Source organism: Neolamprologus multifasciatus, chromosome 15, assembly GCF_963576455.1.
Source record: "Neolamprologus multifasciatus chromosome 15, fNeoMul1.2, whole genome shotgun sequence".
Classification (NCBI taxonomy): Eukaryota; Metazoa; Chordata; class Actinopteri; order Cichliformes; family Cichlidae; genus Neolamprologus; species Neolamprologus multifasciatus.
Window position 1 is genome coordinate 29,477,310 of NC_140453.1, and position 14,877 is coordinate 29,492,186.

The 14,877-nt window shown below is 40.4% G+C and overlaps 1 protein-coding gene across 2 annotated transcripts; it reads right to left on the reverse strand.

Annotated features, from left to right (window-relative positions):
* Nucleotides 1-3,152: 3,152 nt before the first annotated feature.
* LOC146502387 (tetraspanin-33) lies at nucleotides 3,153-14,386 on the reverse strand. Of its 2 annotated transcripts, none has more exons than XM_085134034.1 (8): nucleotides 13,924-14,386; nucleotides 10,065-10,122; nucleotides 8,932-9,056; nucleotides 8,782-8,856; nucleotides 8,612-8,707; nucleotides 8,408-8,530; nucleotides 5,680-5,841; nucleotides 3,153-5,594 (listed from the first exon to the last, which is right to left on the reverse strand). In XM_085134034.1, exons 1-8 carry the CDS (start codon nucleotides 13,978-13,980, stop codon nucleotides 5,451-5,453), a joined length of 840 nt encoding a protein of 279 aa, XP_084990160.1. In that variant the 5' UTR covers nucleotides 13,981-14,386; the 3' UTR covers nucleotides 3,153-5,450. The 2 variants fall into 2 exon arrangements, with proteins under 2 accessions (XP_084990160.1, XP_084990159.1); XM_085134033.1 differs by having other exon boundaries at nucleotides 3,156-5,594; nucleotides 8,408-8,536; nucleotides 13,924-14,381.
* Between the last annotated feature and the right edge of the window lie 491 nt (nucleotides 14,387-14,877).

The following is a 14,877-nucleotide window of genomic DNA, read 5'->3' on the forward strand; positions in this document are numbered from 1 at the left end:
CACTACAGGGGGTGGCTGTAGCTCAGGTGGCAGAGCAGGTCAGCCACTAACCAGAAGGTTGGTGGTTCGATCCCAGGCTGCTCCAGTCTGCATGCCAAATATCCTTGGGCAAGAAACTAACCCCGCGTTGCTCTCCGATGCATCCATCGGAGTGTGAATGTGTATGAATGGTAGACTACTTAGCACTTAGGTCAGAAAAAAGTGCTTGTGTGATTGGGTGAATGAATTAGTTGTATAAAGCGCTTTGAGCGCTCAGACAGAGTAGAAAAGCGCTATATAAGAACAAGTCCATTTACCATTTACCCAATATTTATTGTCCAACTTATTGTTGGCCCAAGCTCTTGTAATGGTTGTACTCCGACTAAATGTCTTGTGGGAACAAGTCGGACAACCCACACAGCCAAAGCACCTCACAAAGGAGGGATGCAAATGATCACCTTCTCTTCACAAAGTTCATAAAACCCAGATGCACCTTCAGATATCTTTGAAAGGACAGAGACCTGATGCAGCATTCTGTAACAGGATAAAAACCACAATGTTTCTCCTGAATCTGAGGTTAGACTAACGATGAAGTCAGCAGGACCCCACTCACACTATACAGGTCGTGTATAGTATAGTGTATGTATTCATGGGCTGCGTCCTCCTGAGGCCGCATTTGTAGACCGATTACGTCACAGCGACGCGCCGAAGGCTGTCCAAATTCATAGACTCCTCCAAATGCAGCCGACAAATGCGTCCTCCTTTTCCCCGAATTTGAAGGATGGGTCGGGTGTGTCCTTTGTGGCCCACCATATCCCAGAATTCATAGCGCGGCCCAGCCAAACTTCAGTTTCCAACAATGGCGGCCGCTACTAAGTTTTAAAATTACTCTTATTAATCTTTCTGGGTCACAAAATAAACTTTTAACACATTTTCAGGGGAGAAAGTAGCTGTGTAAACATCAAATATCTGCTCGGTTTATCAAGATATCGCATATTTGCAAAAGTGCTTCGACGTTTTCAGAGACGTCTGTTACCCACCAGCTCGATAGCTAGCCGGGAGCTCGAGGGTCACTGAAGCCGCCGAGAACGGCACAACTGCCGGCACGTCATTTTCAGATCACCGCGGAGTTTCGCTGCTCAGGTTAAACGTAATATATAAGTCACTTAGACAACCTAAAAATGTTATTGTTGGGCTTTTTTCAGTGTTTTGTTTGTTCGTGAGGAAATCAGTTTGGCTGAGATTAAAGTTATTAGATTAGATAAAATTAAATAAAACTTCATTAATCCCCCGGGTGGTTTTCACACAGCTGACTAAACGTCAAACAGAAAACTGATTAAACAGAAGTGTGAGACGGTCGAGAATTTACGCCAGTGTCCTGTTATATTTTAGATAGCAAGGAGCTGACGGCCGAGTTTATTAAACTCCACCGAGACAGTCAGAAGGCTCGACCGTCCAATTTCACAGCCGTTTACTTCCGGCCTACCCGACCTGTTAAGGACCCGGCCCACGTAGACCACGAAGGCCGGGTCCTCAGGAGGATGCAGCCCATGAATTTGGACACGACTATACTGTGTGAGTAGAGGACTGCTTTCTCTTACTAAGTTGCCCGACAGTGTGCCAGAATCACTTTGTGGCAGATTGAAAAATGCAGCAATGGAAAACTTGCCAAATATTTATCTGCTAATGTCAAACAGCTTACTCAAACACAGCTAATTTACAATAAATGCTGATTGAAGAATGGGATGCCATCTTTATGACCGAGCTGGTGACCAGCATGACGAGGTGCCAGGCTGCTGTGCTCCACACGCTACTGAGGCCACGGTTTAGCAAATAAATGAATTGTTAAATTGCTTGTTTCAATCATCTAATTCAATAAACCACAAAAGTCACAATCAACTCCACAGCAGAATAATCTGTTTGGCAATGGAAGTTTTTCATGGGTGCAACCCACTCAACTCTGCTGCTCAACCCACCAGTGGATTTTTCTTACAAATGTAGCTCAATTTAAGGGGAAATAAACAGAATTTCCAATGATCTAAGCATTGTTACAATAAATAAACAATTCACCAAATGCAATTTTTCCTTTGTTTTTGGGCTGAACTTAAGATGGATACACTGTGGTCATAAAGACATGAGTGACAACAAAACCAAGGTAGGCTGTGGCATTTAAACAATACTGCACTGCTTTGCTGCCACATGATTGCAGTATATGTAACAGTATACCTAATAAAGTGGCCAGCCGGTGTACAATGAATTATGGCTTTTAGTAGAACACTGATAGTAATTGCAGTTTTTTAGTGTTCAGGTTGGACAGTAAAGGGACGTCATTGCTGCAGCTCGATGCTGCAGTTATTTTTACCTGCACAAAGCACTGCAGCCATTAATCCAGTAAAGCAAGCGTGAGAGCCACGGGACTGAATCCGTCCAACGACATGCAACTGCAGGTGCCTTAGCTAATAATCCACCACAGATTAAAGGTACTATGAAGACTTAATTAGTTTGAGAAGAACAACAGGGATTAGGCAGGCTTACCAGGGGGTCTCTTAGCTTTGTAAGTTTCACTTAGCATGCAAATCCTTCAGAGCAGATGGGCACGTTGTAAAATGACCTGATGTTCAGAGGTTTTAGCTTAGCAATAATTAAATGAAATTAAAAGATGCGAAGCCTTGTTGCAACTCTGTAACTCAAGATGAGACTTCTAGCAAGATAACGAGATTGGTCACTGGTATGATTGCTGTCCAAGTTTTGAATTTACAATGCAGCCTGCAGGGGGCACTAGAGGAACAGAGACTGAAATGCACGAAGAACTGAATCCAGTCCAATCAGATCATTGTTTGGTTGGAAACACCAGTGTGGAATAGAGTCAGTGCAGGTTTTACAAAGTATGAAACAGGAATGAACATTTATAAAAGAGTATGTTCTAATAACAGAATCAGCTTCTTACAAAATTTTAATCATCTTTTAAAGACTTTAAAAGCACCTCAGATGGTCATTATACCCCAGCAGTTGTATAATATGTTTAATCTGTACAACTGTGGAGGGCCAGGAGTGACAAAATGAATTAATTAAATATGCAATTTAATAATTAATTAAATGTTTCATTCATTAATTGAATAAATATTTCAATAATTAATTACATGCCCATTCATTTGATTTAAAACATTTAAAAAACACTTTTTTAATTTATTTCAAATTGTATTTAACTATTGACACATTTAATTAATTATTTATTTATGACATATTTTAATTTATCTTTGACACAGTTAATTAATTATTAAATTGTGTATTTTTTTCAATTCATTTTGCCACTTCTGACCTTCCATATACAACAAAGGTATACAAATAATTACAGTTTTGCATGTAACCCTGTGAATAATGCACTTTTATTCTTATTGCTTGTACCAGTTAAAATCATTTTAAATGTGGTAACTTTTTTAATGAAATAAAATATAAAAATATTGAAAGTAGATAAATAATCAAAGTACGAGGCTCTGATGTGAGAATGTATTCACACCAGGTTTATTATGCTTATTCAGGAGTTTAAAAATACACATTTTTCATTAAAAAAAAAAAGAGGGGATAGTGTCCTGCTTTTTCACACATCTTCCTTCTCTGTTTTCCTGTTTCACTGTTTTTGTCTTTGTTGCCATGACTACCTGTTTCCAGGAGTGTATTTTGTGTCCAATTCAGTTCAGCTTCATTTTATTCACACCAACAGTCACCTCAAGGTGCTTAATACTTAAAGGCAAGGATGCTTCAATCTTAGAGATAAACTGCAACAGTCACACTCTCCCAGCTGAGGGAAAACTCAGAACTATCTGGAAACACTAATATACTGATGCACAGCAGCGTTTGAGTACTAACAGCAGTATTGGAATTTCTACTCATAAATGTAATATATTGCACATAATTCATTCCGGTTTTGTAGAAGTACTCCAGTAGCTTACTCTCTCTGCAACATGGCCTGATATGTATTGTTGTATAATTTCACAATATACACCTGCCGAGAGACCCAACCCTCATCCTAATGTAGACACAAACAAGAGCAAACAGCAAAGTTCAGTTTACACTTTAAGTACTTTCCATCTAACCAATTAATAAACGGCTTGCTTTACCTCCTGAGCTACAGCCGCCCCAACAGCATGTAAGCATGCCATCTCTGCAGGTATCATTCAGCAGCAGCCTTTTCATGCAATAATAATTTATAATAATTTCTGTTTGGAGTTTGTCTGTATGAGTTCCAGATACATGCATGGGGTTAGGTTAACTGGTTGTCCTGAACTGGCCATAGATGTGAATGTTTGTCTCTCTGGGTTAGTCCAGCAATAGACTGGCAACCTGACGAGAGAGGTTAGTCTGTTTGAACAGCTAATAGCAGACGTACAGACAAACACAGTTTTATAGTTTTTGTTAATTTAGCTCTTATTTTTATCTATTTCTATCACAATATGTATTTTATTTATCACATTATAGGATATAAACAGTAACAGTATAAACAGTACAAACACAATCACAGACACATTCTCTGCAGTCTCTTTACACCAAAACTTCCCCAGGCCGGTTGTATTGGCACATTAAGCCAAATAAACACAGATCAAAATAAAGACTTTAGTTAGTTTTGTAAGCACATAATATTCTTTCAATGTTCATTCATTTCTTGTTTATAGATGCCAAACAGCCAACACATTCTCTTCCCATGTCAAATGCAGGTCATTCTCATCGCTGGGCTGTAGCATGATGAATATTTATGAAAGCAGCAGGTGTGCTTCAGTTATGCACAAGGTGTCCTTTTGCGTTTGTCATTCCTCAGTGTAAAGAGTCACATTGTATCCAGAGTCACAAGCCCAAACCGAGTAGCTTTTAATGCAGGCAGGTGAAAAAAAACACAGCAAATGGGATGAAAAGCTGCAAAAGGTCCCACAAACAGGACGCAAACTTCAGTCTCCTGGCTGATAAACATGCAACGCAGGCATCAGGAGGTCGGGGAGATTATTCGGCCAGGAGAGTGGGGCTGAGCGTACTTGGATAGCTTTAGAAATACATCAGGCTTTCACAGCATTAACTCATTTTTTAATTAGCATGTTAGAAAACTATGCTTAGTTTAAGCTTTACAAGCCTTCACACTGGACAGAACGAGGCTGACTGACTTATTTCACTGACCAAAGAACAGCTTGCACATGATATGATAATGAAACATTTTCACATTATAAAAAACATATCTGTTCATGTCATGTTTTGACTAACTCAGATCTTTTTGGTGAATTATAAATTCTGTTTACTAGAAAGGCAGCAATAGAAACACTGAGCGCTACGTAAAAATGACAAAACTGAGTTTCAGGTAGTATTTCAACTGCCTCCTGGAGCCCAGCATCGATGCGTTCACACACTGTACAAACCTCAAATCCACAGCTCAAACCTATAAATTCACAGTGTAAACACAGCATCCCCCACTTTCTCAACAAAGGGTTTTATTCATCATTAAGGTTTGCAAAAGCAGGAAACCAGAGGCTCTCCTTCCTCTCCGATTTGCTTTGAGCTGCTTTTCTTTGTTGTTGCTGTAGAACGTTTTTTATCCAGCAGATCTGAACAGCAGCCAAAGCTATCATGCAGACCTGCTCAAGGAAACACACCAAAGATCAGAAACTGCTGTCAGTGACTTCAGAGGTTTTGTTGCAGCCAAACGCTCACTAGTGTTACCTCGAGCAGCAGCAGGCCGGCGGTCAGACCAGCCACCAGAAGCAGATTGTGTTTGGCCCACCAGACAATTTTATCCAGGCAGCCGATGGTGAATATGTGTTGACGGGCCAGTTTCTCCTCCAGCTGCTGCATCCCATAACCGCACATGGTGTTCAGTACAGTCTGCAAAAGAAAGAAGCTGCTTAAGGTAACACAAAAAGGCCTTTGATGCACTGAACACCAGCATGGACAAGAAGTTAATTTGTGCATGGATTCAACGTTCACCTGTAAGAAAATCAATAGTTTCAGCTCATCTTGTTTCATCCTGCCCATCAAACAGGGTGTGAGCTGGACTGGGAACAGCCAGCACTGCCTCCCAGTCTCCGAGTAGACACACCTACAGTATCAATTTTACAATTTTGTCCTCGAGTAGTCGTATTCACAAGATTTTCAGAAAACTTGACCTCTGACCGTCAAATTTTCTGAAAATCTCATTTACATTTGATACCATAGGTGTGTCACGTGTGATCTTTTTTGACATTTTTAAGAATGCCTCCAGTGCTAGCTCTCCACAAGGACGCTACCTGAAAGGTGAACCTAAAGGATCTGCAGCTACTGAGAAGAATAAGCATAAAGAGAGTAACGACTTTAGGTGGCAAATAATTTCAAATCCCACAAACACAGTGGCTGTCGTACTCAGTGTTGAGTTACTCAAGTGTAGCAGAGATTAGTTTGTATTTAAGCTGATGACGCTTAGATTAATTCACTGAATTCCACCGTTATACCAACTGTATATGATTTAGTGCAGCGGTCCCCAACCCCCGGGCCACGGACCGGTACCGTCCCGGGGGTCGAGGCTCGGGTGTGAAATTTATGGTTTTCAGGGTTTTTATCGTTAAATCGGTTTCCCTGGTCTTTCTCCTGTTGTTGTTGTTGTGCGTCTTATTTTGAAATAAATATTTACGCGTTACCATAGCGACCAGAGTGCATTAACCCTTTAAAACCTGTCGGAGCGGGCACACTCTGTTTTGCATAACTATTTTTAAATCGCGGTAGCTCTGCAACCATGTGAGCTAGCGCAATAATTTTTTTTGCATATGAAACCGGAGGAGTTGTACTTCCATCTTATGCCATCAGCTTGTCCTCGGTCACAGTTTCCTTCCACATATAGTTTTGCAAAAACTGCATAAAAAGCACTTGCAGCAACAAAAACATAATATTCCAGAAACAGCTTTGCCGATCCGATCAGCTGTTCATAACACTTCCTACCTCTATCAGCGTGAACTTTCGCATGTCCCCTGCCCGAAACCGGAAGTGTCGTCATTTTGCGGAAATGTAGTTTTTTACCATCAGGGCCTCATGAGCCTATACTGGTGTTTTTAAAAGTTATCTTTGACTTTATGACTTTCTGTGTCGTTTCTGGGATGCTTAGGACTCATATTGCACTGCTGGAAATAGTTTATTTTGATGCAGATGCTGCTTTTTTGCAAATTTGCATTTTAATATTTATTTTCGTTTTTCCTGCAGTATATAAAAATTGGTGTATTTCAAAAATAAAACTATGAAGACACTCAAAATAAATTTCCTGTGGTGGGAAACTATTTTGTGCAACTTTTTTGTATTTACAGTTTTGAGGGATGAGCCTCTTAAATTTCTCTAACTAGAAATATATGTTAAAAAAACAAAAACAATTAAAAAAAAATTTGTAGTTTATTGCACTTTTTTGCAATTTATGTAATTTCTATGCACTTAATGCAGACATATTATTAAATTTTGGGCTGTAATGGTTGTATTGATGTATAGCAACTTGAAATGCTCCCAAAAATGGCTCCACAGCATGTAAAAATATAATATAAGCTCTGGAGGACTTGGTTCTATGGTAGGTCTTAAAGGGTTAAGGGGCAGAGAGGAGGATGTTACTCTCAGTGTTGTTGGTGCACTTCAGGAGGACGCTGCTAATAAAGTTACACAATTACAGTGAATTAATATTTATTATTATATTTACAAAACACCACAGTTTTTGTCTCAGTCGCATCATTTTATTTTGTTGTATTTATCCGCGACACCTTAAAGGCCGGTCTGTGAAAATATTGTCTGACATTAAACCGTCTGTGGAGCAAAAAACGTTGGGGAGCGCTGATTTAGTGTAAAGACAAAATGCTGCATACTGTTAGTGAAGGAAAGGGAAATCAGCTCATGAAACATCTGCTTACATCTTGTTAAATTCAATTATAAATCCACAAAGACCAGCAGGTCAGCTGATCACAGCCTGAACACAAAGAAAATCTGAGTTCACATTAGAAACGATTGTTAGTTGTGACTCTTTTCCCCACGTGGAGGCACTACAGTCGCTGCCCACTGTTTGGATGAAGAGGAAAACTTACCATTTACAACGACGCCATTATTGAGGCAACTGAAAAAGTCACTCGTGTGTCCTACATAACCGAATTTAGATTTGAACATTTGTATTATCATGTATAATGTTATTTTATTATTATTATATTAATACAGCACAGGGTTCAGTTGCTTTTGCATAAACATCCATGCTAGAACTGTCCTTGCTTTGAGAACATTTCAGAGCTTTTTCACCTTTACTTGAGTAAAGAAGGTGATTCAGTACTTCAGCTTTTACTAGAGTATTTTTTAAACACAAGTATCTGTATTTCTACTCAAGTAAAGAATGGAACAGCCTTGGGACACCTGAGGCATCCCAGACATATCCAGGACTGGCTCACTGACTGGTTCTGACCTGGTTCTGCAGGCGAATGCAGCAGGAGAAGGGAACTCCACAGGCCTCCAGACTCGGGTTGGTGTCCGAACACTCGAAGTAGACGTTACGGGACCAGTTTTTATAGCTTTCAACTCCACAGCACTGGAACTGCAATCACAGTGAAGCAGAAGTCATCACAACCGTAAAAAAGAAAGATTACTGAATCTTAAAACTCGTCTTCACCTTCTTCTGGATGAAGTCAATGGCGTTCTCCAGGTCTTGGTCCTCCCTGTATTGTTCAATTGCCTTCATCATCAGCCTCTCAGTTCTCTCCATCACCTGAAAAACAAGAGAACTGTCACGTTGGTTTGTTTACTGCATCGGTTTAGTACGATTTTTCGACGTCTTGTTACCGTATCAGTGAAAAAGTATCCCACGAATGCAGCTGCGATCTGCAAGAGTAAAATGGCCACCAGGAGTCCCACAAACTGCAGGGCAAATAGGAGCTGATTAGAACAGACGGCCAGAGTCAGAACCAGATAAAAACCAGCACACTGACATACCGTCTTCAGCAAGCAGATGGTGTTACGCAGCGCCCCGAAACATCCGAGGAACGTGATGAGGAACATCACAGAGCCGACGACGATCAACAGTAGAGCGGGATCAACCGTCAGGGTGTCAACCACATCTATACACACACACAGTATATGTTCTTCTATGTTTGTGGATATCATGGATTTCCAGGACCCTTATCCCGACTTAAACATGATCATAACATGGACCCGAAACCCAAGTCCTTGAAAAATCTCTTTTAAGGTCTTTCCAAAAGTGAAGACATGGCTAAACGTCCTCGCTTACCTATTGTTAGCAGAACTTACCCCGACGTAAACCTGATTCCAAAATGGACCCTGGAACCCAAAAGGTCATTTTGGGAATCCTGGAAAAGTCCTTCACAAAGTCTGCCTCAGTGTTTTGACCCAGTTGTTTCCCAGAGGTTTGTGAACGAGCCAACATTCACCTCGACATCAGTGATAACACAAGAGCAAGTAAACGTTGAAACATGTCTGAAGAACTCCGTGGCTCATCTTCAGGAATGTGATCAACAAGCCTTGTTTTGATTTCCCGACATTCATACACGGCCGTTATTCCAGGACATTCCACCGACTTGGAGACTTTCACAATCCATAAAACAAATCTTTGCTTAATTAGTTTGAATCTTCACAAAGTGACTGTGTGGACAGATTTTATAACCCTGGCATTAGTAATTAATATTTTACATATCAAGAGACTCCGTTACACTCTCACACTGTTTCCATGACAACTTGATCAACTTCCTCCCACAGTCCAAAACATGGAAGGTGACTCGAAATTGGCCACATGTATGAATCTGAGTGTGAATGGTTGTCAGACTCTGTGTTGTACCTGCAGTAGACTGACAACCTATCCAGGTCGTAGCCTGGCTCCACCCACCCTATGACTCATCTAGAGATAGGTACAAAAATCTAGAGATAGTTACCAGATATCTATGCGTGAGAATTAGACAAAACAAAGCCGAAACAAACCTTCATACCATCTTGACTGTGCACAATAAAGATAACATTCAGACAGAATGCAGAGAAATGAGGCTTAAATTCCTTTCATTTTTTAATAATGCCAAGAAAAAATCAATAATTCAAAGAGGACTAAACTAACCTACCTTTCTCTCTGGCAATCTTAGCATAGATCCCCACTGCTATAAGTACGGCACTCACAACCTGCAAAGTCACAGAGAAACGCAGATTTCATTAACACAGAGGAACAGCTGTAACTAGCTCTACTGTCACTGGAATTAACATCATTTTCATTTCTGTGGCTTAGCCTGGATGAGACGAAGCCCACTTGGAAATGACGACATGAACACCTAGATTTGCATCCTGATTGGGTCTTATCAATCACACAAATTAGACCAGAGCAGTTCAACTGACATATTGTTTTCACATAGTTGTGGCTTCTGCTGGCGATGGATGTCACACTCACAGTGCCTCCCAAGTATGCCACCATGTTTACTCTGAAACAAGCCTCAGTCCAATGTTTCCCTGCTTTACGTTTCATCTCACTATCGGCAGTGTTGGGGAGTAACGGAATACATGTACCGCCGTTACGTATTTAAAATACAAAATATGAGTAACTGTATTCCGTTACAGTTACCGTTTAAAAAGGTGGTATTTAGAATACAGTTACTTTGTTGAAATAAATGGATTACACGGTGGTACTTCCCTGTTTCATATTGTGGCGGGTCAGGACTGTTTGGGTTTTGTTTGACAGCTACGTTCTGTTGTTCCAGGCAGCGTTACGGTTGCCATGGTTACAGGGTGACGCTCTCTCTCTGCGTGTTTCCTGGGTGAGAGAGGCCTTTTTGTTGTTGTTGTGCTAAGCTAACAGGCAGAATGCTACAGGTATAGCTCTAAAGAATGTAGCATCATGGGCAGTGTAGTCCGTGCTGCAGGGAGAATGGACTGCCATACACGTTATGTGTCTGTGAGCGAGGGAGGGAGAAAAAGGAAAAGTACGAGCTGTCATCGAGCAGAAACGGGAGCTGGAAGCATGTAAACATAATAATAACCACTGCAGCCAAGAAGAGAGCCTGACGAGCCCAGTTGTAAGTAAGCTATTAAGACTCGACTGTACACCGTGTTCGTGTTTTCCTCTGAAACAATAAGTTCTGTGGGAGCAGCCTTTCAACGCCTCTCTCTGTCTCTGCTAGCAAAGTTGACCCAGACAACAAAGTAAAGCTAGTTTTCGGCTACGAGCCCGACACGAACCTGACGTATTAGCCAGAGGTCCCTTTACTACGGTTCGGAGCCGCGGACCTTCAGTAACAGTAATAAATCACAGCAATAGTACATTCATGTAGTTGTAAACAGCATGATAATATATTAAGTAATCCAAAGTATTCAGAATACGTTACTCTCATTGAGTAACGTAACGGAATACGTTACAGAATACATTTTGGGGCATGTAATCTGTAATCTGTAATGGAATACATTTTAAAAGTAACCTTCCCCACACTGACTATCGGTCCAAGAAGATACATTTCTGCTCTTACTTTCTGCTATTGTTCCTCCTCTGTAGTATTTTCTATTGCTTCCTGTTTACCAGCACATACATTCTCACCATACACGAAAAGGCATGTAAGTATAAATGGAGATTATCTCTGAAACTGTTCTAAAAATACTTGACAGAGATGATTTTTATTGGAAAACATCATCTTAAATATAAAGTGTATCAGTGTGGTTGTTATCCTGGCCCTTCACACAGCCCCTCACTTCATCCTCTCTGTGAAACAACCCGTTTTGGCCTCTTTCTTTAAATGCCTCCCTAAGAGCCCACTCTCATTTTGATTGGCCAGCTTCTGGAAGCCTGCCCGGGAGCAAGCTACAGCTTCTAGTGCTGAAAAACAAAGCCATTGTGGAAGCATCAAAACCTGCAGTTCCTCTAAAGGCCACTTGGATAACTGTGAAAAAATATATATTAAATCTTATAATAAAGTTTGCACTGTTGAGATGTGGCTTCTTTAGCTGACAGCTAAATACTAACAGCGTTCAGTTGTGATAACAGACCAGGAAGTGTGTGCTCCGGTTTTGTTGAGTTCTACTATTTGTATGTCCATCTCTAAAACCTGACATATGAAAGATAACTGGTTATTTTTACAGAGTACCTCCTTTGTTACGTTCTGTACACGCCATCTTTCTGGCCTTCATGGGAAATAAACCCTCCCCTGCTGGAGATTATTCTCTTTTTGCTGTATATCCTCCCTCTAGGCCACATTATCAGACGTTACAATAATATTTCGTATCATCTCTATGCTGATGACATTCAGTTGTACTGTTCTTTCAAAGCTTCTGAGTTTTATAAATTGTCTTGTTTAAATAATTGTCTGTCAGAAATCAAACAATGGTTAAATGACAATTTCCTTCAGTTAAATGCAGATAAAACAGAAACTTTGATTACTGCACCTGATCACATGCTCTCAGAAATTAGTCAGCATATCGGTTCTTTAGACCCTTCATTTCAGTCGAGTCTCAGAAACTTAGGTGTTATATTTGACAGTTCAATGTCTCGTAAGAAACACTCTAAACAACTTGTCCAGAACTGTTTTTATCATCTAAGAAACATTTCTAAACTCAGACTGGTGTCAAAGGCAGAACTTGAGATGATTCGTGCTTTTATCTCTTCTCGTTTGGATTATTGTAACGGTCTTTTTACGTGTCTCAACAAACCAGCTCTGGATCGCCTTCAGTCTGTACAGAATGCAGCGGCGAGACTTTTAACTGGTACAAATAAGAGGTCACACATTGCTCCAGTTTGGGCTTCTCTTCATTGGTTGCCTGTAAATTTTAGGGTTTATTTTAAAATTTTCGTTGTAACTTTTAGAGCTCTGCACGGTGAAGCTCCCCAGTATATCTCTGACCTGCTGAAACCTCATGCTTCATCCCGAGCACTTAGGTCTTCAGGTCAGAGGCTACTGGTGGTCCCACGTACCAGGTTTAAAACACGTGGGGATTGAGCTTTTCACCGAGGCTGTGGGACTCTCTGTCTAGACTCTACTGACTCCTTTAAAAAGCAGCTGAAGACATTTTTATACAAACGGGCTTTTAATTAATTTTAACTTGTATGTCTGATCTTATTGTGAAGCACTTTGTGATTTTTATCTGTGAAATGTGCTATATAAATAAATTTTACTTACTTACTATTGATGATTTGTTTCCTCTCAGATACCTTTTGGAGGGAGTTTTTCTTGATCTTATTATTTCATATTGACAAAAATCAGCATCATTTAAAGACACAGCATAGATTTGTATTGCTATGAAGATGATCCCCAGTTTCTATTCATGAAGCCAGATGACAAACACCAGTTAGTTAAACTACAGTAATTTCCCAGCTGGGTGAACCTCCAACTCTGAGGTCATGGTCCTCACCCAGAAAAGGGTGAAGAAATCACGGATACGAGCAGTGGAAATGAGCGTTCTCTAAAGGGTGGCTGGCCTTTCCGTTACAGGAAGGATGAGGAGCTTAGCCATCTGAGCTGCCACTCTGGCCCTAAAACTAGAATCCAGATACTTACTTTAGGTGGCATTGACTTGGCTTCCAGTAATGTTGGATTTGTTAAATATTTGCACATTAAACAGTGTAGGACTGCTTTGGAAACATCCTGTCTCAGAGTGGCGCTGAAAAAGTAGCTCATGGATTTATTACTTCTAGGTTGGACAATTGTTGTAGTTTATTATCATCAAGCTGCCCTAAAAACTGCAGTAAGGGTACTAACAGAGAGAGAGCATGTTTCTCTGATATTGGCTTTTCTTCACTGGCTTCCTGTTAAATCCAACATGTCTAAATAAAATCGGAAGGATAAATGAGTTCATATTAAATATTAAAATGCTGTTTGTAGCTCTGTTATGGTGCAACTGAGGCATTTAGTCACTATTATGCAACAGGTTTGCTACTATCACGCACCAATGAAAGTATGATGCTACATTTTTTTAAACAATAAATTGTTCAAACTGGGAGAGACTCACCCAAAAGAAGTAGCAGAAGATGAATAAGGTGTACTTGACGCCTCGGTATCCTCTCATGTCCTCTGTTGTTCTGTCAGACTGTCGGAGGCTTGTTATCCACTGAGACTAAAGCAGGACGTGTGTCGGCCTGCTGAGGCATTCCTGCCGCTGAGGGAGGAGACATCTGTCACTTTCTAACCACATCACATCCACTGCGTCTCACCTTTTTTGAGACAGCCCCTTCTGTTTATGATTTGATGTCTCCAAATAATCTTTAACTTTTGTGAATTCAGTGAACTTCTATAGAATCACAGCTTTGCGATTTCAAAGAAAGAAACATAGCAGGAGAGTTAGCTCATATCATCCGTCTGTGTCACGCTGATTTCCCCGTGGATTTCCTTCCTCAACAAATTAGTTAAAATAACTTATCTCCACTCACTTCATTCATTGTGTGTTCTGTTACAACTGGCTCATGAGATGCAAAATAAAATAAATAAATAAATAATAAATAAAATTTTATTTATATAGCACCTTTCAAGATAAAATCACAAAGTGCTTTACAGAGACAGAAAACAGACATTAAAATCTAAAACAAAACAAAATCCACCAAAAGCGAGTTTAAACAGGTTTTTAACTGCTTTTTAAAAGACATGACTGAGTCCACAGATCTCAAACTCAAAGGGAGCGAGTTCCAGAGTCTGGGAGCCGCTGATACAAACGCTCTGTCACCTTTTGTTTTTAACCTTGTATGCGGGACAGCCAGCAACCCCTGGTTACAAGACCTCAGGGACCTGCTGGGGTGATAGGAAAGAAGAAGATCACTTAAGTAAGTTGGAGCTACACCGTGCAGGGCCCTATAAGTCATGATTATGATCTTAAATTGGACCCTGAACTTGACAGGGAGCCAATGCAGTTGAATCAGCAGGAGAGTGGCATGGGAGTATTTATGATGCTTTATCAGACGCCTAGCAGCAG

Excerpts from the sequence above, each read along its gene's own strand:
- LOC146502387 (XM_085134033.1), bottom strand. The coding sequence starts at position 13,980 with ATGAGAGGATACCGAGGCGTCAAGTACACCTTATTCATCTTCTGCTAC. Across the intron at positions 8,537-8,611 it reads TTGACTTCATCCAGAAGAAG|TTCCAGTGCTGTGGAGTTGA; the intron begins GTGAAGACGAGT and ends CTGTGATTGCAG. Across the intron at positions 5,595-5,679 it reads CCGGCCTGCTGCTGCTCGAG|GTCTGCATGATAGCTTTGGC; the intron begins GTAACACTAGTG and ends TTCCTTGAGCAG.